Source organism: Typha latifolia, chromosome 13 (assembly GCF_019914945.1).
Source record: "Typha latifolia isolate L0001 chromosome 13, TyphaL0001v2, whole genome shotgun sequence".
NCBI classification, from domain to species: Eukaryota; Viridiplantae; Streptophyta; class Magnoliopsida; order Poales; family Typhaceae; genus Typha; species Typha latifolia.
This window is the reverse complement of record NC_133098.1, coordinates 1,822,712-1,845,284: the sequence shown is the minus strand read 5'-3', so window position 1 is coordinate 1,845,284 and position 22,573 is coordinate 1,822,712. Positions and strand designations below refer to the sequence as shown.

Below are 22,573 nucleotides of genomic sequence, written 5' to 3'. Positions count from 1 at the left end.
TGTTTGAAGGGTTAATGATTCTCCTCCAATCCAATTACTATTCATAATCACTCATCTCAGTATACTACATCTCAAATATATTTTTTTCTATTTGAATATCCCATTAATCTATCAAAATTTGATTAAAGGCAGAACTTATGTTTTGACATACTTCATATTGGACTTCTGTGTTTATTATATAAATCCAACTAAAAATGTTACTATTCTTCATATATATATATATATATATATATATATATATATATATATATAGATGCCAAGTAAAATTTTAAATATCAATTGACGGTGTTCCACTTCTTCAACTGCGCTGTTCTCACCTTTGGTCCTCACATCGTCTACTACTCCGCCACTCCTCTATCCGAATATGACACTATTGGGACTTCTATAAACGCAGCTCTTGTTTATCTTGGAACAGCACTATTGATACTTTTGATCCCTATCAGGAGCTACTGAAAGTACTTAGTGGCATTATAGATGAATGCTGCTGGCGTCTATTTTGTGTTACACAGTTGACTCATAGAAACATCTCCCAGGATCATAAAGTTCCAGGCTGTTGGATTTGGTTGGGCTTCTGCAGATTCAGTTTTGCACTGGTTGGCTCCTCTCTGGGTAGGGTTTAGGAAGAATAAGTTTAAGGTTCTGATACTGTGTTAACTCATAAATTACTCTAAAAATTTAAACTGTTAGATAATAGTGATCTTTTTATATTTTATATTCTAATAATAATATCTTAATATTCACTTAAAAAGGGTGTTTGATTGTTAAGAAGTAAAAAAAAAAAGTCATCACTTTACTCTAAAAGTTTGGTTGTAAAAAATAAATCAAAGAAGAAGATGACTTTATTATCTATCAAAAATAGCTCTATTTTTTTTATAAAAAAAAATGAGGATAGAGTACTTTTTAAAGTCTACTCACTTTATTGAACTCCCCCCATCAAACAACTAAACACACATTTAAATAGAGTGAATGTCAAATATATATATTCTCTCATCCTTTAATTTAAAAAGAAAAAAGAAAAACGGTAAGACCTTTGTTAACATTAATTTTCAAGATTAATATTAACATTAAGAAAATACAAATTACGCCTCCTTTAAGATTCTTAATAACAGCAAAAGAAGATGAGAGTCCAAAGAGCACCAGGCCCTTGCCTATATGGGACCAAATGAGAGATGTAAGTAGTCTTACCTTTAATTCTCGATAGTCAATTTTCAAGACTTAACCCCATGATCCATTGAATATAAAGAGTAAGTTTTACCGGTCATACGAAGTGATGCCTTCTTACACGAAGTCAAAATTCAGGAACATTTTCTATACACAAACAATGACGACAATGCTGCTTCAACTTTCTGTAGTTGATTTGAACTCGGCATGCAACACTAAGAAAGCATATTTGTGTGTGTGTGTGTGTGTGTGTGTGTACCCTTTTAAAAAGTCCCTTACATTGTTGGAAGTAAATCATCTACTAGATTAGCATAGTGAAAATCACAACAATAACAAAAGCAAGGACAACTGACAAGTAATTAGTCTGAACTATTTGATGTTGAACATATAGAAACTTTCTTCCACCCAGCTCTTAAACAGTTTGTTAGTTAAGTGCTATCACTCGTACTACTGGCATTTTTAGGTTTCCAATCCAACACCCACTTCAATCAATTAGAACAGCAACAGCAAGTTAATTCAATGCAAATAAAGAAATGTTTCAACAAATATGTAGATAGATTTACCAGCAGACAAAAAGGGCATAAAGTTTATACAAACTTGTCTAACAATAGCTGAACATTCCTAGTATTTACTGTTTCCAAATATTAATTAACTTGCATAAACAAGAAAACTGTACTCCAGTTATGCTCAGTCACATATGATGCAACTGTCTTTACAACCACAAAACTTAAGTTTCTAAAAGACAACAGCAGAAAATAATACAGGTCCGTTTGATTTTGTATTACCTAGATACCTAACAGAAGGCAGAAGACTTTAACTGCAATCCATGTGTTATCTAGTAAGTATTACGTCTACAATCTAGTATATATACTGTAAGATACTGCGTACCATCTTTATCGTCTCTGACCTATTGTCAAGAAAATCCGCTTACAAAATGTGCTGGTTTTTAGGGCTGCTTTATGAGGAAGAATGGCATCAACCAATGCAGTACGGAGAGGATCCTGGAGAAAAGACAATTTCTATAATAATATTCAATTACATTGAAGATAATAAAAAAAAGGAAACAAACAATTGATGGATACCTCTGAATTTTCAAGGGCAGATAAGATGACATAGTTTGCATAAGGGTGGTCCAGCAATAGATGGAATGGAGACACTTGAAGAATTTCACTTATGATCAAATTTCGATCTTTTTCTCCAAAAACGTTAAGACATTTTTCCACCACATTACTGCTGAACTTCTGTTTTGACAGGCTTACGTAATTTCCTCTGAACATGGAAGCTAGTTTTGCATTTGCTGATGGAATTTTTTGATCCAGAACAAATTGAACAACATAATTTCTAAGACAGGATAAGTAAAGAAATCATTAGGATAGAAAGAATCAATTCAACAAAATCAAGGAAGGCGAACATGTAACAAAAGGCTCATATTAATGCAATCACAATTTCACATATGCAATTCTCATCTATATGCTGTTTATTAGTTCTCACTACAGAACTGATTGGATGAAAATTCCAAATATAGAGTGTATAAGCATCTCCTGCTTTTCATTATAACAATATTTCTAGTTAAAAGCTAAAGCTCAAATTTACTTGCATAACAGCTTAAACTCTTACCAGACCTAAGAACCGTTCAAATCTATGGTTGTTCTGTCAGAAAAGCATGATCGTCCACATGTGAGGCACCAATACTAAAGAATTTTGTGGCTTATTTTTATTTCACTTGGAGAAGAACCAACTTACTATAAAGACATGACTTGTAAATTTAGAAAACATACTTTCTTAGGATAATAAATCAACAGTGAATCCCCATGATTTTCATTATAAGACATAAAATGATTTTTTGTATTCCTTATTTGTCTATCCAGTTGTCCTGCGACTGCTTCTCTTAAGAACCAAAGAGTACGATTAAGCAATAACCAGAGGATAATGGAAAATAAACAATTATATCAGTTATTATGATAATTGATAAGCTACACATTTTTATGAACTTGCCAGTATATCTCCTACTGTGATAAAAAAAAACAAAGAATAGAAAACAAAGTGAAGCAGGATAAAGCAAAAGCTTGCAGGTTATGTTCTGATTTGCCACATATTGTACGTCTTGTCTAAATTTTCATTCTATAAACTTTTCATACTATATGCTAGAGCGTTGACCATCTTTGTATAAATACAATGAAAAGGGCATTCCAGTGCATCAGGCTCCTACCCATGGAGGATCGTATGAATATAATGAACTGGCCATTTGGTGTAGCATTAGATTTTTCAAGTTCAATAACCACAGGTTCTGGAAAGGTAATATAACTTCAGTATAATGCAAATTTAAGTTGTCCAGGAACAAGTATTTCAATAAGCGTAAACATCAGGATCAATGAAAAACAAAGAAGATTAGGGAACAGTGTTACGCCTCCACAACAACTTCCTTAGAATCATCAGATTAGCTTTCGTATCAGATTCGACGCAGGTCCATGGAAAATTTCAAAATTTTACAAAATTACATGTGCACACAAGCCTTGATTCACCAGGTACTTTACTAAAGGTGTTACAGATTGTGAATAACTAATCAAGTTTAGAAAACCACACCTAAAAGTTTGAGAACTATTCATATAAGAGGTTATTAAACATTAAATAAGATACGCTATCCTCATTCCTAAATGCATTTATTGTAGTCCATCCACAGTGAAACCTCTATTTGCAATAACTAATCATGCTGAGATGTGTGGATTTGAATATTGCTATCAAATATTAGTATATTAATGCAATAGGTGTATCCAATACATTTCCCCTTGGAAATGTCTAAAAACATATCATTCAATCTGAGATCTCATTCTGTAGGCAGAAGAGTAGCATTATTTTCCTTGCATTTCCTATTTCCCTCAAAGTAATAATTGGTGAATATGAAAAATAAAAAAGAAACGAATTGCAATATTTCCTAGAAAGTATTGCCGGCAGCATCACAAATCACTAGTAATACATCTATGAATGGATAAGAATTCTGGTCAACTAAGTCATTACCCGTAAGCATCTTGAGCAAGATCAATCCCATTATCTGTAATTTTTTTAACAAGGTGTTCTCGATACTCCCCAGTGGAATATTGTATGCAGCATTGCAAGAAGCAGCATCCATGTTGAAGTATCGCAATATCGAGACAGTGCCTAACAGCAGCAATAAGAAAGACCTATCCAGAGAAAGTTGTCAGTACATTTGGTGCAACATAACAGAAGTTCAAATTCCAGAATATAAGATAATTTATGTGGACATCATGAAGAATCAAACAAAATTATTCATCTGACTCACACACCATCATTTCTTATAACTTAGATGGTGAGGAGTTCCACTGCAGAAGTGCAGAAAAAAGAATTTTGGGATACATGAAGAAACAGTCATGATGGTCAAGCCCGAATAGTTCCTGTGGCATTTTATTTATCAATGCATTCTGGACCTTTTATATGTCATTCAGGAAATCTTAATGAAGAATAAAAAATTATAATCATATCAAAAAGCACTGACGAATTACTGAAGCAACTATCAGATAGTTACAGGTGGAATATGTAATATTTGAGCCAAAGAAACGATTAACTTTACCGGGTATGGATGTGAGTTACCCATCAAAATCCAACTACTATATTCTTGTTGTATGTAGTTAATAGCTCATGAGAAACACTAAAAACTTTGAAAGCATGATCCTTCTCTAAGTGTTGAATTATATCTCACCTAGATGTCAAGATCACGGAACAATATCCGCATATTCCACATCTGAATGCATATGCAGGCAAACTCAAGAAAATGTCAATACAAATACAGGGTACAACAACATCATTTTGGATCAAATGACAATCTTTGATGTGATTCACCTGATGCATCAAAAGAGGGACTGCAAGGCACTCTTCTTAGCTTAGAATTTTTGGATCAAGTTTGGGAGTTACTTCAATACTCGACAAAGATAAGTCAGGCTAAATAACTGGAAAATGAAACAATGCCAAAGCGATTTTCTCTTCTTGTTAGACTATTTTCAAGAAAATCGTGTGCTTCTGTCAATACATTAATAAAAAGAAGTAGGGGAAGCCTCCAAGAATTTACCAAGAGATTGGAAAGCAGCATATTCTCTACCTTCAACCAAAAGATATATATGTTATTTCACTCATACATGAACAGTAGATGTATAACGGATAATTACGTCTTTACCTATGACAGAACAAGTGATTTGAATTTTGAATTACGGAATGACAATCTAAAATTGAAAAAAAAAATTACATAAAAGATGGAACCAACTATTAACTAATGGTCCTAGATGAATAATCATGCGGATACCCTATTGTCTTCGTATCTATTAATATACATATATTAACAGCCAATAGAAGGGCACAATCAGTACAACTATGTATAGTAAAATCCATAAAATCCAATAATGAAACATAATTAATTAGGATAACAAGAATATTCGTATACCTCATTGTCTTCATGCCTAAAAAATTGCAAGCAGCACTGAAGGACATGACTGCCATTTTCGTCCTTGAGAAGTCGAAGGAATCCATCTTTAAGGGAACTTGTCACCAAAAAAATTTGCTCAGGAGTCGTCTTAATTTCTTCTATCAGTTTCTGCACTACCCTTGTTCTGAAACAGTAGAGCATTACGATACCAAGCTTAATCAACAAAGATACGACCTGACAAGATCATGTAAGTATACAGCACATGAACAGAGAGTTAGAGAGTCAAACAATATAAGCATACCCATGAATGTCCAGAGATATCCTGACTAGCCCCGTCCGATCTTGTAGGAGAGCAGCAACTATCTTCAACCTTTGTTGTTCAGTACAGACATTCAGAAGCTCCTGAATTAGATTGCTGCAATTGGGGTCCATTGCCAGCCTCGAGACATAACTAAGAACACTATTAACTATGATGTCCAATTGTTGAGGATTCCCCTTTTCAATAATTCTCCTCAAGAGGTGGCAACCTTTCTCATCCTTTGCAAGAGCATAAAAGCGACTGTCACCCAAATTCCTTCTATTTCCTGTGACTGCAGGTTGTGGTCTCATCTTTCTCATTTGAAAATCCTGCAATAACTCACCCTGCATGATTTTCCCCTGTTCTCTTACAGGAGTAAGAGGAAAACAATTGTGCTGCAACAACGGGTTTACACTCCACTGTACACTGCTAGAATAAAAACAAAGATCTCGACCAAGAATTCCGATCTGATTGTGATCAAATAAATCATTTTGACAAAGTATTTGCTCAGTATCTGATCTTAAATTGCTGGGAAATTGGAAGGCATTGGGAAAATCGCTGCCGCACAAGATGCTCGGATAATCCACCGGAGCACCGGATTGCGAGGAGTTTAAGTAATTCTGCGGCAATCTTGACATGAGTATCCTTCTTTCCTCATCCAAAAGAACATAACTTGGATGAACAGAATGGCGGAGGGCCGGGTGTTCCTCCTCCTGGGGTCTCCTCATCCCGACATTGCCATCGAGACCCAAGGATCGATATGGGTCCTCTCTGCCGCCATCACCGAGATGCAAAGCTCCGAAACTGTTAAACAACCTAGGTCCCATCACCGACGTCAACCAGGGTGTAGATGTCGCCAACGGCGCCTCGCAGAAGAAGCCGCCCAAGTTGCTACTTCTTTCGGTAGGACTACGGTCACGAAGCAATCCAGATGGGCCGTCGTCGGAAGGGAGAAGGTGACAATTGGAGGAATTGCGTTGCAAAGATGTAGCGCTGGGTGCCTCGTTCGATCGCGAACCCATCTCCTTCTCTCTATCCTCCGTCTCTTCTAAGGAGAAGGATCGAAGACGGTGAAAGTCTAATGAAGAAGAAGACCTGGTTGAGAGGACGAGTTTGGGATCGGATTGGGGTTGTTTGCATGCGAGTAGATGAATAAGAAAGCGAGAGAGAGAGAGAGAGAGATATCTATATATATATATAGGAGGGGAGATAAGATAAAAAGAGGCGAGGCGAAGCGAAGTAAACGTAGAAGAAAGGGAATCAAGAAGAGTCCCTCGAGGGCACAGCTGTTGGGGTTTTAAGAGGGTTTGTAACAGACTCGTTAGGATACTTTGAGTTGACTCTATCAATTAAGTCTATTTATCTAGTTAGTTTATGTGATTTAGTGAGATTGTTAGTTAAATGAAGCTCTGCATAATTTTAAAAAAAATATTCATAAGAAAAGTGATGACATCATCATTAACAATTTTCTAATTTCGAGATTATATTCACGACTCTATCTGGGCGGAACACAAAAGTAATCTGAGAAAGATATAAAGACTAATTTAGCTTAAATTATTAGTTTGTGTTTTATTAAGTTTATGTCTATTTTTTTATTATTATTATTTTTATATATTTCTTATGCAACTATTAAAATAAATCTAATTAAGTCATATAAATCTATCAAACAAATCTAATTAAATTATATAAATCTTTGATCTTTTTCGAGTGATTCCAAAATATTCGGTTGATTAATGAATACCTATAGAATATTTTCTTAAAACTACACAAAAATTAACGAACTTAACTAATTAAATAAACTTTAACCTACCTAAACTCTAACTAAAATATAAGTATAATAAATAAGATAATTAGACTCGATTGATCGAGCCTATCCCTATGATGTGATCCGAACAGGCATACGATTATAATCCCGCACTCAAATATGTAGAATAATAACTCCGCACTTAAGCATACAGGGTAATACTTCGCACTGCGCGGGTATACGAGATTATAACTATGTGAGATAATACTCGTTCACCGTGCTAAGTTGTTTTAGAGAGAAGAAAGTAACTGACTAGTAATTAAAGGATAAAATAATAATCTTAGGTTGTTAATAAATAATTTTTTTAAAAATATATAAAATAAGATGAAAGAGAATATTAAATTAGTATACTAAAATAAAATAAAATATTATTTAATTAATACACCAGTTTTAAAATAAACTTATTCTTATTCCAAAAATGCAACAAAAAACCCAACAAGCGAAACCAAACATTTGAAAGCACACTAACATGTCACAAAATAGCTCTCTTTTCAGCTTTCATTTATATAAACATATATATATATATTCAAAGGGGTCCTTTTTTTCACATGTAAAGAGCTGTTGGGAAAAGAAACCTCAAATTTACTAGGTAACATAAGGGGAACAGCAGTAAAAACGGACACGAAATTTCATCACGAATGAGGAAATTTCACCCAAACTCTCGACGCAAATCCTCCTGGAATGGTCAAAAAGTTGAAGTCAAGCCATGCTCTGGATCACCCTGAAGCTCAAGAAGCAACATTTCGACTTCAGGAAGAGCTCACACCATAGACGCGGATCCTTTCATCAACCTTAGTGTTGCAGCATGGGCAACAAGTGTTCCCCCTCTTCTCCTGGTCCTCGTTGCAGGCGATGCACAAGACCTGGTGAGCACAAGGCAATAGAAGCACAGACACCTCTTCTTTCATGCAAATGATGCACTCCTTGTGATGACTCAGCTTGCCAGACGCCTTCCTGTTGGATTCTTTCTTCTCCTTTGTTATGTTTGGGTTCCCCGAAAGATAATTGGGGGCGAAAGCGGTGAGCGGGAATGATCCACCGGAAGCTTCCAGACGAGCGAGTTCCTCTTGAAGCCTTCGCATGTCATCCCTGTAGCGTTGAGCATCTACTTCCATTTTGCGTTTCAGGGTCTCTTGTCTTCGCTGGACGCTAACTTTGGTTTCTTCCTTGGCTCTGTGTTCCTTCTCGGCCAATGCCATGGCTTGCTCCTTGGCCTTGATTTCTTCTTTCAATTTGGCCTGCAGATCAGACATTACTTTCACAAATATAACCTACAGTCTCTTTCGAAATTAGTTGCATGGCAGAGATTAGAATGTTACTATCACTGAAGTACAAGGGGTGGAGAGTTGCATAGATAAGTTATGGACAATAAAATACACATGAAAGCATGCAGATAGATGGACTGAATAAGTTGTGCTCAAAATAAGTAGAATACTCAGCTAAACTAGAACATTACTCACCTATCCATCTTTTATGTGGAGAATGTTGTCAAATCAATATCCCTGCACTACATAAGAACCAATATGGGATGCGCACAACATTGTAATCCAAGGAGCATATTCCTCCCCAAGCTCTGAATTGAAATAGAGCTAAGTGTCTTAATGTGCATAAAGTTCATCAACGTAGGTACTAAATCTTAAGAAAACTTCTTGTCAATAGCTTCACGCTGTTGCATTCCACATCCAAAACTTACAGTTGCTTCAGAATTTGCCTAATATGATTTGTCAACTACAAGAACTTATTGGATAATAGAGATTGTCAGCAAATTGTCTATTCAAAAGTATGAGATACCTATAAAGAAAAAGATATGATCATAATGAACTTCATATAATGAAATCTCGGGTATTAGTTCTGCATACCTCACTTGCTACAACGGAAATCTTAATGTTCTTCAGGTCCTGCTCTGCCAGCATAACCTTCTTCCTCTCCTCAGCAATCTCATCTTCCATCTTCTGTCTCTGCTTCTCCCAAGCCTGCAGCTTCTTGCGGCATTTCTTCTCCCTCTTGGCAGCCTCCTGGCAACTCTTTGCCGATTCCGAGGCGCTAAGCTTCGCCGCCTCCATCTCAGCCCGTATCTCTGCATTCTCTGTTTCTAGCCGCTGCACGACCGCATTCGCCCGGTCCACCTGCTGACTGGCCTTCTTCAGTGCATTCTCCATCTCTGTCAGCCGCTTCATTGTGGCGTCATCAAACGCCTGCTTCCCCTTCTTCAGTCGTTGGTTCTGCTCTCTCTCCAGCCGTAGCATCCTCAGCTCTGTGAGGTCGTTGCTCAGCTTCCGGGCGGCCTGCAGTGCCTTCTCCTGTGCCCATTTCCTCCGATCATTCACCAGGGACTCGAGCTCCCGAATCTGGCGAATAAGGTCATAGATCCTATCTGTCTTGGGATCCGCATGTCCATCTGGTGGATTCTGTTGAATGGTCAGATTCTCCAACTCCTTCATCACAGTGTCCACGAGGTCTAAGTTTTGGAGGTTGCTAGCTAAAGGGCCAGCATCTGCACCAGCGGAAGAATTCTCCTCCTTAGGCTGCAGTTCCGCCGTGAACACAGCGATGCTCTCGGCCTTTGCTTGTGTCAAAGGCTTCGATAAACGGCAGAATCCAGAGTTCATTGCGCCCTTCCTCATCGCGGCCTTCATGGAAGGGGAGAGGCTAAAGAAGGTACTACGATCAGTGCGACTTCCGCCACCAACGGTCGCATCGCTGAATTCGCTTTGATTAGGCTGCGGCACAAAGTCAGGTTGCGGCACAGAGTCATCGGACGCGGCCTCACCAGCCGCGGCGGGGAGAGGGGCGGCATAAGCTGCGGGAGCTGGAGCAGGAGCAGGGGCGACCGGGATCTCAATCTCACATGCGCGACCAACATGGAGCTCACCCATGAGGAGGCACCACATGGCGTCGCCGCGAGAGAGGGACCGTCGATGCTGCTGGATGAGGCAGACCATGCCGGCGAGCGAGTACTCCTCTAGGCGGCGGAGATCGGTGAACCCACTCCCCGCTCCGGCGGAGGAAGGGCTCTGGGAGGCGAGCGATGGGTTCTTGAGGTAATCGACGGAGTTCTTGACGATGTTGGATACGACGTCCGACGACCCGCAGCAGTGACCGCTGCACAGCACGGCGTGGAGCGCGACGTCGTCAGCGTACCCCATGGCGACGAGGCGCGAGAGCGCCTCCTTGTAGGCAACGTCGAGGTTCTTGAGGAGGAGCTCTTCGAGCTGCTCCTCGGTACAATACCCCCACCCGGACTCATCATTCCCACTCGGATTAGGGTTAGGGCTAAGGTTAGGGTTTTGATCGGGGTTCGGATTCGCCTGCCCCGGATCAAGATCCTGACCCTGGGAGGGGTTCGCCGGAGCGGCGATCTTTGCCGCGGCGGCGCGGCTCTTCTTTCCGCCGCGGCTCGAGCGATCCCTCCCACCCATGGCCAGAGACTACGTCGAAGGAGGAGGAAGAGATTGGAAGTAACGATCGGCGAAGGAAGCAAAGCAGGGGTTAGGGCGAAGGTAAGGAAGGGTATCTTGATCGGGAAATGGAAGAAAGGGAGGGGGGTCATTATATAGGCAAGGAGAGGCGGAAACGACGAGGTTGGGGGGGGGTCGTGGGACATGTGAGGTCCGGAAACGGCACTTGGCTTCTCTCGGGATTCACGCCGGAGATCGGACGGCTGACGAGACGAGGAGGTCGTAGGATGGACGGTGACAAGGGATCGTTGGGATTTGTGTCGGATGGAACGAACGGCCGATATTGATGAGTAGTAGGTGTGGGTATGGGGGTTGTGATAGGGCTCCCAGTCCCAGTGGAGGAGCTCTGATTGGGTCCATTTCCCCTGTATACAAACACACAGAAAATTAGATACACTTTCACATAAAAAGAAAGAATTGATAGATGTATTGTTATAAGCTCTTACGATTAAGCATGGCGATGGAGATGGAGAATTTTCATTATACTTGCTTGCACCTCTAATAGTAAAGAAAAAGAAATACTAAAATAGCTGAAAAATAAATATTTACTTAGCCAGAATTGATGTCGGAGAAGATCGAAGTTCTTGACCGACGACGACGACAATGATGATGAAGAAGGAACAACATCATCGTGCAGTTATATAGCAAAAATATGCGTTACGATTCAGACTATTTATGTCACTTGTCGTGCGATTGATTAACGGAAACGCAGGGACACAATTAAATTAAAATTAATATGCTTATTTTGGTAGACGACAAACGGATTTTTTGAAAAAGCTTAATTCATGAAACTATACATCCAAATTCAATATAGTTCGTTTTAATCTTTCTTTACTGTTGGCATTGTCATAAATGGCAATATTTGTGTATTATTTTAAGTGATTGTTGATGAATAATGACTATGTTTATAATCAAAGGTAATATATATCTATACAAGTTGGCAGAGCTATGCAAGAACAGCTTAATCCAGCTTAATTTGATCTTTGGAGAGAACAAAAGGGGAAGGGGAAGTTTCTAAAGCAACAAAAAACATACAAGAACAGTGTACCCTCAAAAGCTAAAACATGAACAGCATTTTATACAAGTATATATATAGCAGCATAAATTGAAACCTCTTTTAACTCCTATTCACCTCTTAACTTTGGCTTGCTGTCTCCCAGTACATCACCAGTAAACATCTCCATGCACCATGCTTCGCAGCTGCTTCTCTGAATATATCCAAGCCGCACGTATCCATCTCTTCTCCAGTCTTTCATCATAATCACGAACCTTATTATGTTTGTTTCAAGGAAACGTCGAGACCTTTAGATAGACGTACAGAGAGACCTCATTAATGAAAACAATGCCATCCAAACAAGCTCTCTTTAGCTAAACCAAGAATATATATATATCAGACGCCTGGGCTCTTCTCCACAAGCTTTTGGCATGAGAATGTGGTGGTTTATGAATGCATAAGCCACCATTTTATATGCAGATCCTCATCATTTGGCATGTTGTTCTCACATCTTATAAATCTCTGCCTGAAGCTTAAGAACTCATCGACTCGTTCTTCTTCTGTGTGACTGCTAACAAAATTGCAATCGGATACAATCTTGAAGCGCATCAGTGATAGCATCAGTATGTCTTTTGTGATCGCCAACTGCTGAAAGTTGTATTTAAATCTATTACAGTGTAAACAGAAGATACATCGAAGTAAACATTGAGATTATAAAATATTTGTCCCCAGAAGAAATTTATCAATTACAAAAATAACATGCTTTATGCTCATTAATGCTATCATAGCTAATTTAAGGGTATCATTTGAAAGAAAGTTGTTTTGTTTGAAGCAACTTGTATGAGATTGGACTTCAGTTTTATCTCAGACAAATCCAATTATTTAGCCTAAACATAAATATTAAACAGTTTGATAATCAAGCATCCTCACATATCAACAAAGTGGAGATAATGTCTAAGATTGTAAAATCTTAGTTAACTTCTTTATAGTGTTTGCCTTCAAAGTTCAAATCTTAATTAACTTGTTTTTCAACTTTCATGGATTTAATTCACTTGGACATTAATTTTGATTCTATATCTGAGGCTATATACATATGGTTTAGAACTATTGTAAAAAGATTGACCGTGTTATCTAACCTATAAATAAAAAAGGTAGCTTCTCTTAACGGTAGCAATTGGTCGAGTTCGGATTAAGTCATGATAATGTAATCTCAAGTACAACTTATTAATTAAATGAATCAAAAATTTCTAAACGTGATCTATTGAATAGTTAAATTAGAATCTAATTAGACTAAATCCAAACCTGTTTAAAAGCCAAGTTACCGAATTATGAGATCCCGTTCCTACTTGTCTCTTTATTTATCCTATAGCTAGGAATTCAGAATAAATTAAAAATAAAATACTTTTTATAATAAATGTAAAAGCTACTGCCGTTCAGTAGCTACTTCATACCAGTACAAAATGCGAACTTAGGGCAATTCATTTCATTTCATTCCACTTGAGGACCCTCACTGTATCTGTATATAGTGGTTTGATTTAATGGCCAAATGCAAGAATATTTGGAAGTAGTAATAAATCTACCACAAATGTGAAATACTCCTCTGTTAACTGGCATTAGGTGTTGTTAATTAATTGAGATGGTTAAATGGAAGATTTGAATTGGCAAATTTTGGCGACTTGTAATGCAATCTTGAGCCCAAAAGTGCTCAAAACTTCTTATGCCAATTTAATAATCCACTGTAGCCCAATAGAAACCCGGTATTCGAGTTGCACGGATATAAGCCCCATTTAAAGTCCTTAATGGGCCATATATATGTATATATATATATATATAGACAGAGAGAGAGAGAGAGAGAGAGACATTGAGGAAGGCCTCAGACCCAAGTACAACCCAAGCCCATACTTATATATATCATTGTACTCACTGCTAGGCTGCTCGCCGCTAGGTCATAGCAGCCTAGAAGTAGCTCAAGAGGTTAAAGTGGACTTTGACTATTGACTGAAATTAGATCTAGTGGTCAAACTTCAAAAAGAATTTTAATAAGGGAGAGTATAGTTGACGCAACCTAGGTCAAATCAGATTACATTAAGGGGGAGATTGGACTCGATGGAACGAGTCTTAGTTATTTTATCTGCTTATTTATTTTAATTAGAGTCTTATTAAGTTAGAATTTATTAGTTAACTAATTTAACTCTGTATAGTTTCGGGGAAATATTCGAAGAATATTTCACAAACGATCAAATATTATGAAACCACTTGGAGAAGATTAAAGACATTCTGATTTACAACTTTCTTATTCACTATTTCTTCATATTCGGACTCTATCCGTGGCAGAACGAAGAATCATTTCGAGAATCATTCGGATTTTATCTCTTATATAAGTACTTAAGGTAAGTCTAGTTAAGTCATGTAAGTCATTAAGACAAGTTCAATTAAGTTATGTAAGTCTCTAAGGTAAGTTCTAATTCGAGTCGTATAAGCCTTTAAAGCTAGTCCGATTATAACTTATTATACCCAACATCTATATATCAAGGGATTGGGTTTCTTTGTTTATCAATGGGATTGAATGGAAGAAATATTAAGTTAAGTTAAATTAAGTTTATTTAGCTTGCATTATTTATCGTCCTTATCTTTTATCGTAGTTATTAAATTTAAGTTAGAAACTCTAATTCTACCTCCAACTCATAGCCACCGTCACCTCCAGCAGCTAACCTATCTTACGTCCATCCACCACCACCCTTTGCCATCCGTCACCCTCCAACGACCGCCGCAACGTCGGATATTTGCTATTCTGCCCTGTTATGACATTGCTTCACTATTTTAATTATATCTTTCTATCAGATATCCGATTGACGTGAAACTAAAGTTATTATAACTCTATCTCATAAGGCTACAATCACATAAATTTTCATAATCATCCTACAGACGTATCGTTCCATATTTGGCTTGCAACAATAGTAATCTAATTAAAAGTATTTTATACATAAATATATTTATTTATTTATTTATAATTTGAGCCTAATATTATGCAAATATCTCTCAAACTGTCTGTTATTTATAAATAATTTAAATATATATATATATATAATAAGTAATTGGTTGTAACGAATCATTGATTTTATTTTGTGTGTCGGTGAGTAGAAAACAAATTGGCCCAGCAAACACGTTAAGTGGGTCGGGCCCACTTCCCATAGATGCAACTGGCTCGGGTTTCGAGAAAATCCTAGATCCGACCCGAATAAACTCGAGCCATGAGTTTAGTGTCCAACCTCAGACCAACACAGGTCAAACTAAACTAAGGGTGGTATGAGAGAGGAAGATTGGATTCAACGAGGAGCTGTATAAGTTAACATTGTGACTTCTCGGGTCAATGGTAGTGTAAGTTTTGGCCCAACTTACCCTTCTAAACTTTTTGTTTAGAGTCTCGATGCACTTCAAATAAAAAATTGTTCATATATAAAAATTTTAAATCTACTAAAATATTTGCTAATTGGATCAGTAATTTATAATATATAAAATTTCTCAATAATTAGTGAGTGAGCAATTTATATTTAATAAAAATTATTATTTCGAGTAGGCATATTTAAAATAATAAAAAAAAACTCTCATCTATGAGCTCGTGGGATATGTAAATTAGATAAATTTAATTAATTATCCTAAGAAACGAACAACTAAATATTAACTCTAAATTGAACTTATAATCTGAAGTAGTGATTCTTAGTGTTGTTATTAATAATAAAAAAAACTATTAAAAAGAAAATAAATGAAAAGGAGGAAAGAATCATGTTTGGTTCTAGCAGGCAATTAGTACTTACTCTCAAATCAAATTGCTAAATTAAGAAACTGTTTGATGAATCTTATTCCCCCAGGGCCAGAAAACTTTTAATTCCTCGCATATTATTACACAGCTTCTCAACATCATAAGCTAAACAAATTTAAATTCTAAATTTGAAAAACAAAAAGGACCTCCAAGTTTCAGAATTCCCATACGCAAAAGGAAGGATAAAAAGGAATAAAAAAAAGTTTTCTTTTTATTTTCCCCTTACTTTCCTTCCCAAAATATCCACTCTACTCTCTAGCTCTTCTTCCCGTCCTCTTCCCCTCCTATGCTAACGTACGTCTTCTTCCTTCGCTCGGCCCGTGCGCACGCACAGATCACGAGGAAACACGCGGCGTACATCCCGTGCACGCGCCAGTTCGCCCTGGGCGCCTCTCTCGTCACTGCTCGGTGGAACACCGCTGCGTAGTAATGCAAGCCCACCGCCAGCCCGACTACCATCTGGGCGAGGGCCAGAGCCCTCCCGCCCTCGCCGGCGGAGGACGAGAACACCGCCACCAGGTCGATCATCTGCAGCACCAGGTACACCACGTACCCCAGCGACTGCGCCGCCTGCGTCCACGTGTACGACGAGGGCGACGTGGCGTAGAAGAACCTGAGAGGCTCGAACCCCGTCAGCAGGGCGGTGAGCGCAAGCGTGGCGAAGTAGATGGCTAGGTAGGCTTGAACGAAGAGAAGGAGGCGGCGAAGGGAGAGGTAGGAGTTCAGAAAGCGGAGGAGGGCGGTGAGGAGAAGCAGGGGCATTATGAGAAAGAGGGCGGACGCAAAAGGGGCTATTTTGGGAGCAAATTTGTTGCCCAGAAAGGGCTTGACGCCGTTAGCAATGCCGGCGTTGGCGGCGGAGAGGTAGACCCTGGAGGTCGTGGAGAGGCGCTCGAGGTCGGGGACGATGGCCTCCTGGAGACGGTGGGGGAGGTTGCTGAACTCTGAGATGAGATCCTCGCCGTCGGATTCGTCGAGCCAAGGCTGGCGCTCTGTGTTCTTGGTGGGGAGGTTGATGTCCTTTTTGGAGGTTCTGGTGGGCTTGGAGGTGGAATTGAGCGGCTTCTTGAGTTGGGTCTTGGCTGGGTTGGTGGTGTTCGACTTGGCGGACTTGATCGGATTGGCGGATTTGGTGGAGTTGAAGGTCTTGCCGAGCTTGGTGAGCTTAAGTTTGGCGGCGGAGGAGGAAATGGTGATGGAGGTGGAGTTGGTCTTTTTGGGTTTGGTTTGGTTCTTCGTCTCCAAGATGGGTTTTTTCTTGAGATCTGGGGATTTCGAGATCGAGATCGGTTTGTTGGGTTTGGTTTGGTTCTTCTTCGGCTCCAAGATGGCCTTTTTCTTGAGGGGCGGCGACTTCGAGACTGAGATTGGCTTGTCGTCTTCGTCCTTGGAGGTAAGGAGGCCTTTTCTATTCGAAAGCTTCGACTTTTGGGATTGGGATACAAAGGTAGAGGAGGAGGGGGAAAGCGAAAGCGAGAGAGTAATGTGGAAAAATAGGAGCAAGAGGAGAAGGGTGGTGGAAGACAAGAGAGAGGCCATACCTGCGATCCAAAGCTTGGTTCTTGCTGAGGAAGGTAGAAGAGACCTGAAGGTGCACTGAGATGGATTTATATTATATATATATATATATGTATAGAGAGAGAGAGAGAGCAGTGAGAGATTGGGGAGTGAGAACGAAGAGTATTAGCCAGGAAACCGCGTTGACCGAGGAGAAAGGGGGAAGAAGGATGGGTCGACTGGAGACGAGAGGTAAATGGCCAGCGAGTAAGCCATAGTGGCCATTGTGTTAGTGTAGCAAAGTATGATAGTGTAGCAAAGTATTCTTAGATCCGCTCCTAAGATAGTAATTAGGAAATAGGGTTATATCCAACAGTGACAATTTTTTAAAAAGGGGAAATTTATTAAGAACAACTTATGTCTTGCTTTTATTATCACTCACACTACCATATAAATATTTATCATTCTACTCTTGTCTTTTATTTTTAATATCTCAAAAGACACTATAAGTTAATTTCAACTAATAACGGCTAACAAAATAAAGAATATTTTATTTTAAAAAATTAAAAAATACTCTTAATTTGATCTTAAAAATCTGATCCACTCTTGCTTTTACCTCAATTTAAAAAAAAAAGCTACTCAAGGGTATTAAAGTCGTTTAATATATATAGTTAATTTAACTTATTTATAAATTAACTACTTATTAGAAAACTAATGGTGATAACATTATAGTGTTTTTGAGACATTAAAATCAAAATACATGTGTTTAATAATAAATATTATTATGTTATTATGTGAATGATAATATAGGTACAAACTTAGTATGTTTTATAATAAGAAATTAGAAAAATATAAACGTTTATGTACGACAAGTTATAGGAAAATGAGCCATAGATAGCTAATCAATGAATGAATTTTAAATTTTTTTTAAAATAGGAAGGTAATATAACATAAGTGTAGTCGTCTGTGTTCTTACCTAGGAAGAAGGTGAGAATTCTTATCTATAGATGATTGGATGATTGGATGCACAAGCTGTTTGATCCACTGTACCTTGGTTCTGGTTAGCAGAAAGGAATTTATTGGCGCACTTTATTTTTCTCTCTGCTGCAATGACTTTCCGTGAAAAAGAAGGCTTCCAACTCTGTCACAAAAGACTGGGAGTTTAATGAGGACAGAGAGTTAGTCATTATTCCTGTGGATTAAAAAGCAAAACCAGGTGAGAGAGATCATTATTCATGGATAACTTATATATGGTATTAGGAGGAATATATTTACCAGCATCTAGTTAATGATGGATCATGCACAATGAAGCTACATTTTAGGCTTTACACTGACAAAATTCTACTTATGAAGCTACATTCTTTTCACTCTCTCTGTACACTCTCCATACTGGAGAAGTAGAGCATGTGTTCCCTGAAACAAGTGTCTTAGCTCATTCATACTCATTCTGCCATTCAGGTGTGCTATCTTTAATGCCTCTGTCATAGTTTGTTAGACATTTTGCTTGTGATTGATTCCATGAAAGATGAAGAACTCGTGGGTTTCTGCTACTCCTTGTTCTTTTTTATGCTTCACTCATCTTTGAAGGGTTGATCTTAATTTTATTTTATTTAAAAGAAAACTACCCTAGTTTGTGAGTTCATATCCTATTATAATCTCCTATACCAACACCTTTTTATAGGTGTATTCTTGTAATTTCAAAAATTCAGAAAAAGTGTACCAAACTTGAGCTCAACCTCCAAAGTTGTGCCCAAGTTTGCGGTTATAATACCACTGAGAAGGAAACCTCAACCACTCCACTTGGGTTGGCTTGCATCTTCGCTGGAAGTTGGATTACATAGAAGAAATTGTACTGGTTGACCACTAGATGTGAAGACAATCAACAGGTGGTGGATTCAAACAATAGTCAGTTGGTAGATCGATCACATCATGGATGTAGTTGGGCTTTCTCATGGACCCCAGTCAACAAATCTAATAATTTTTAATCTCCTTGTAAATAATTCATAGCATTGTTTATAGGCATGGCACTTATCTAGATCTAAACATTTCTAAGCCATGATTAGGGCCACAATCTGGTTCACAGTGTGATCCTACTTATTATTTTTCAAGCTTAATCCAGTAAAGCCATGAATTGAATGGATAGGAATCAGAATAAGAAAAAGAATTTGTCTAGTAACAGCAAGGAATCGATGTATATGCATATGAAGCAGTGTGAAAGGAAGACTTACATGTTGGTTTCAGTGTGAGTACCTTCAAGAACAAGGAATGGAAAGATGATGGTCCTCCACATGAGATGTCGTGGGTGCATGTGGGAGTCTTTTTGAGCCCTCTCTTCACCGACAACCCATCCTGTAGCAAATATAGCACACAAATATTCACTTGAGTAACATGTCAGAGATTAACAGAATCAGTAGAATGAAATCATGACATAAATGTGCAGTAAACAATTCAAGAGGCATGTCAACAGAGTAATAGAGCAGAATGCATGAATCAAATCTCCAAAGTGGAAAGGTTTGTGGTCTTTTTCCTACAATCACACTCACTAAACGTAACATGATTGCATGGACGGGTATGCAATATCAACAACTGCCACAAATTTGTAATTTAAGTGAGAAAGAAATTGACTTCAATCGAAGTAGCCTGAAAGCTGATCCAAAATCTTCTCTTCATTGAGTGCATGAGTGAAGTTGTTTTTCCAACGCTGGTTGTAGTAGCATTTTAAGATGAAGAAAGGAACTGTGTAACCCTGAAAAGATCCATCATTTCTTTGATACTGCACAGCCAGCAGTAACCCTGAAAAGAAGCATCATTTCTTTAAGCTATGACCAAAAGACTTGCATTAGGCATTCAATCATGTAACCCTGAAAAGATACATCATTTATTTGAACGAATTAAGCTACTAAAAGTACACAATGAGTATCAAAATAGAAGGCCCAAATAGATGAAATCATTTATGAGAACAATGGCAACTGTTCTGACAAACTCTTTTTTCATCCCCATTTAGGGCCTTTTTTACAACAGAATTATTATTACATGGTATTCAGGCTGCATAGGTGAAACAGAAGAGCGCACAGTTACAAGAATAATTAGCACGAAAAACAAATCCAAAAGGGCTGTTTGGATGCTTTTTGTGCAGTATCAAGCCAGAAGTAGGGTACAAAGGAACCTAATTCCTCTAGGAAGAAAGTAATACAGTAAGCATCGAGTCCCCCATCATCCAATTTCATGAGACAAGCTGAACAATGCGATACCAGATATATGCAGCTCAACCACTGATTAAGCATTAACACTGAAATAGCCACTTTCTATTAGGAAGGAAAAAAAATCCAGACATTTAATTTACAAAGGAAATTTCAAAGAAATAGACAAACTGAACAATTGCTATTACCTGCTTTCTGTTTTTCTATCTTTATTCAACTGGCATGTTCTCATACTTGCATAGGATACAACGTTATCACCTGCTTTCCGATCTTTTATTCAACTGACTTGTCCTATACTCCTATGTCCACATTACAGTTACTAATCTTCACAGCAACTGAACAGTGATCCAACCTACTTGCTGTAGAGAAACATGTATCGTGTGTCCCAACGATGACAACAACCAGAATTTAATCCTTCGTCCCAACTTTTTAGTATCCGTAGAGATCTTTTCCTCCATTTATCACAATTTGTGCAAGGGTTTGTGTCACAATTAAACTTTATCATGTCTTAGACTCTCATTACTATAAACACCCTCCTCTCCCACACCCACCGCAGCCCACCCCGAAAGACCACATATTAGTTTTCCTGTTGCCCTCTCTCTCAAGGAACCTTCTACTCGATCCTCCAAAACTGGATCTCACTTTAAAATGCTCTGGAAGTAGACAATTTCACCAGTTCTTACTGGACAGCCTCTGCTTTAGAACTGCCTGATAGAAAATTTTACTCTGACTGAAAAATTCTGAGTAACGGCATAAATCCATACATCTGACAGCTAAACTTGATTCTATCTGGTCTGTAGAAGTTCACATTTATCATTGTCGTCAGCATCAAAGTCTTCCCTTCCATAGGCAATATCAATCATGCTTCTGTCTTCCCCTAACAAGTCTGCTTCACAAGGTGCAACTTCAGAGTGGTCTCCCACTTCTCGAGGACTCCCGTACTTGATCTGCTGCTTTCAGAGTATCCATCCTTGCTCTCTCTCTCTCTCTCTCTGTCCCAGGGGTAGGTTTTGTAAAGGAAGGAGTAGACCAAGCAACAGTGTGGCATCTATGGCAGTGTAAAGTGCCTTGCCAAGGGAAGCAGCATTCTCGCTGTCTGTCTCAACACTAGTATTCCCACTTATTTCATATGGTACTGTCTTGTAGCCATAAACACGCTCAGCTAGAATGCCGACAACAGGTGGAGCAAATGAAGCTAGTAGAGATTCAAAAGATCTGTCCAGGGCATAGATACTTGTTCTTGATTTCTCAGGGACAATCTCTGCAAAAATAAGACTGCACAAGGAATACAACAAAAATCAGAATATGGATGAATGCAGCAAAATATTGTCCTAATGCTTCATATCTACTCAAATCAACAAACTAGTGCAAATTCTAATCCACGCCCCCAAAAGCGAAACACAAATCCAAAATCAATCCAGCGAGGAACTGAACTACACAATTCAGCACCACAACGTAGGAACCAGAGGAGATCAAATCCAAGAACGAACCTGGACGAAAGCGTCCGACGCCGCCACAAGTGACGTAGCGGCGGCCCAGAGGAAGGCCCCGAGAGCGATGACGCGGGTCCTGTTATATCTCACTGCCATATAGACGGCGAGGGAATAACAAGAAGCCGGGACGATGGATCGGAAGAGAGATAGGGATCCGAGCCCAACCGGAGTGGCGTCGAAGCGCCGCGCCGACCTCCTTGTACACGGCGGCGAGAAGCGCCTCGTCCGCCCTCTCCATGATCGAAGCTAAGTTAACAAGCATAAGAGTCCGTCTCTCTTTCCCCATACCCATCTCTTCTCCCCTCCTCTTTTCTGGTCGATACGAGACGAAGGCGAAGAGGAGAAGGGAAGGGGTCGGTCGGTGCCCGGGGGCGAGCTCGAGGTCAGTGGAAAGAGGAATGAAAATGGATATACAT

General features: G+C 38.8%; 3 protein-coding genes and 1 long non-coding RNA gene across 6 annotated transcripts; all 4 read right to left on the bottom strand.

The window, feature by feature from the left end:
• Positions 1-1,758: 1,758 nt before the first annotated feature.
• On the bottom strand, positions 1,759-7,141 carry LOC140800175 (putative pumilio homolog 8, chloroplastic). The gene is made up of 5 exons (XM_073154840.1): positions 5,895-7,141; positions 5,612-5,777; positions 4,177-4,340; positions 2,244-2,502; positions 1,759-2,162 (listed from the first exon to the last, which is right to left on the bottom strand). The coding sequence occupies exons 1-5, from the start codon at positions 6,911-6,913 to the stop codon at positions 2,055-2,057; spliced, it is 1,716 nt and encodes a 571-aa protein (XP_073010941.1). The 5' UTR covers positions 6,914-7,141; the 3' UTR covers positions 1,759-2,054.
• A 1,026-nt stretch (positions 7,142-8,167) lies between these two features.
• Positions 8,168-11,273, bottom strand: LOC140799698 (MND1-interacting protein 1-like). Its single transcript, XM_073154130.1, has 2 exons — positions 9,555-11,273; positions 8,168-8,933 (listed from the first exon to the last, which is right to left on the bottom strand). Exons 1-2 carry the CDS (start codon positions 11,112-11,114, stop codon positions 8,445-8,447), a joined length of 2,049 nt encoding a protein of 682 aa, XP_073010231.1. The 5' UTR covers positions 11,115-11,273; the 3' UTR covers positions 8,168-8,444.
• Positions 11,274-12,555: 1,282 nt separating this feature from the next.
• Positions 12,556-22,527, bottom strand: LOC140799650 (uncharacterized). Of its 3 annotated transcripts, none has more exons than XR_012111045.1 (5): positions 22,155-22,527; positions 20,853-21,939; positions 19,693-20,257; positions 18,441-18,618; positions 12,556-12,795 (listed from the first exon to the last, which is right to left on the bottom strand). It is a non-coding gene; the product is annotated as an uncharacterized lncRNA (long non-coding RNA). The 3 variants fall into 3 exon arrangements; XR_012111046.1 differs by having other exon boundaries at positions 12,556-12,814; positions 18,515-18,618; XR_012111047.1 differs by having other exon boundaries at positions 12,556-12,792; positions 18,515-18,618.
• Positions 15,994-17,908, bottom strand: LOC140799649 (uncharacterized). Its single transcript, XM_073154058.1, has one exon. It carries the CDS (start codon positions 17,504-17,506, stop codon positions 16,223-16,225), a length of 1,284 nt encoding a protein of 427 aa, XP_073010159.1. The 5' UTR covers positions 17,507-17,908; the 3' UTR covers positions 15,994-16,222.
• Positions 22,528-22,573: the final 46 nt, after the last annotated feature.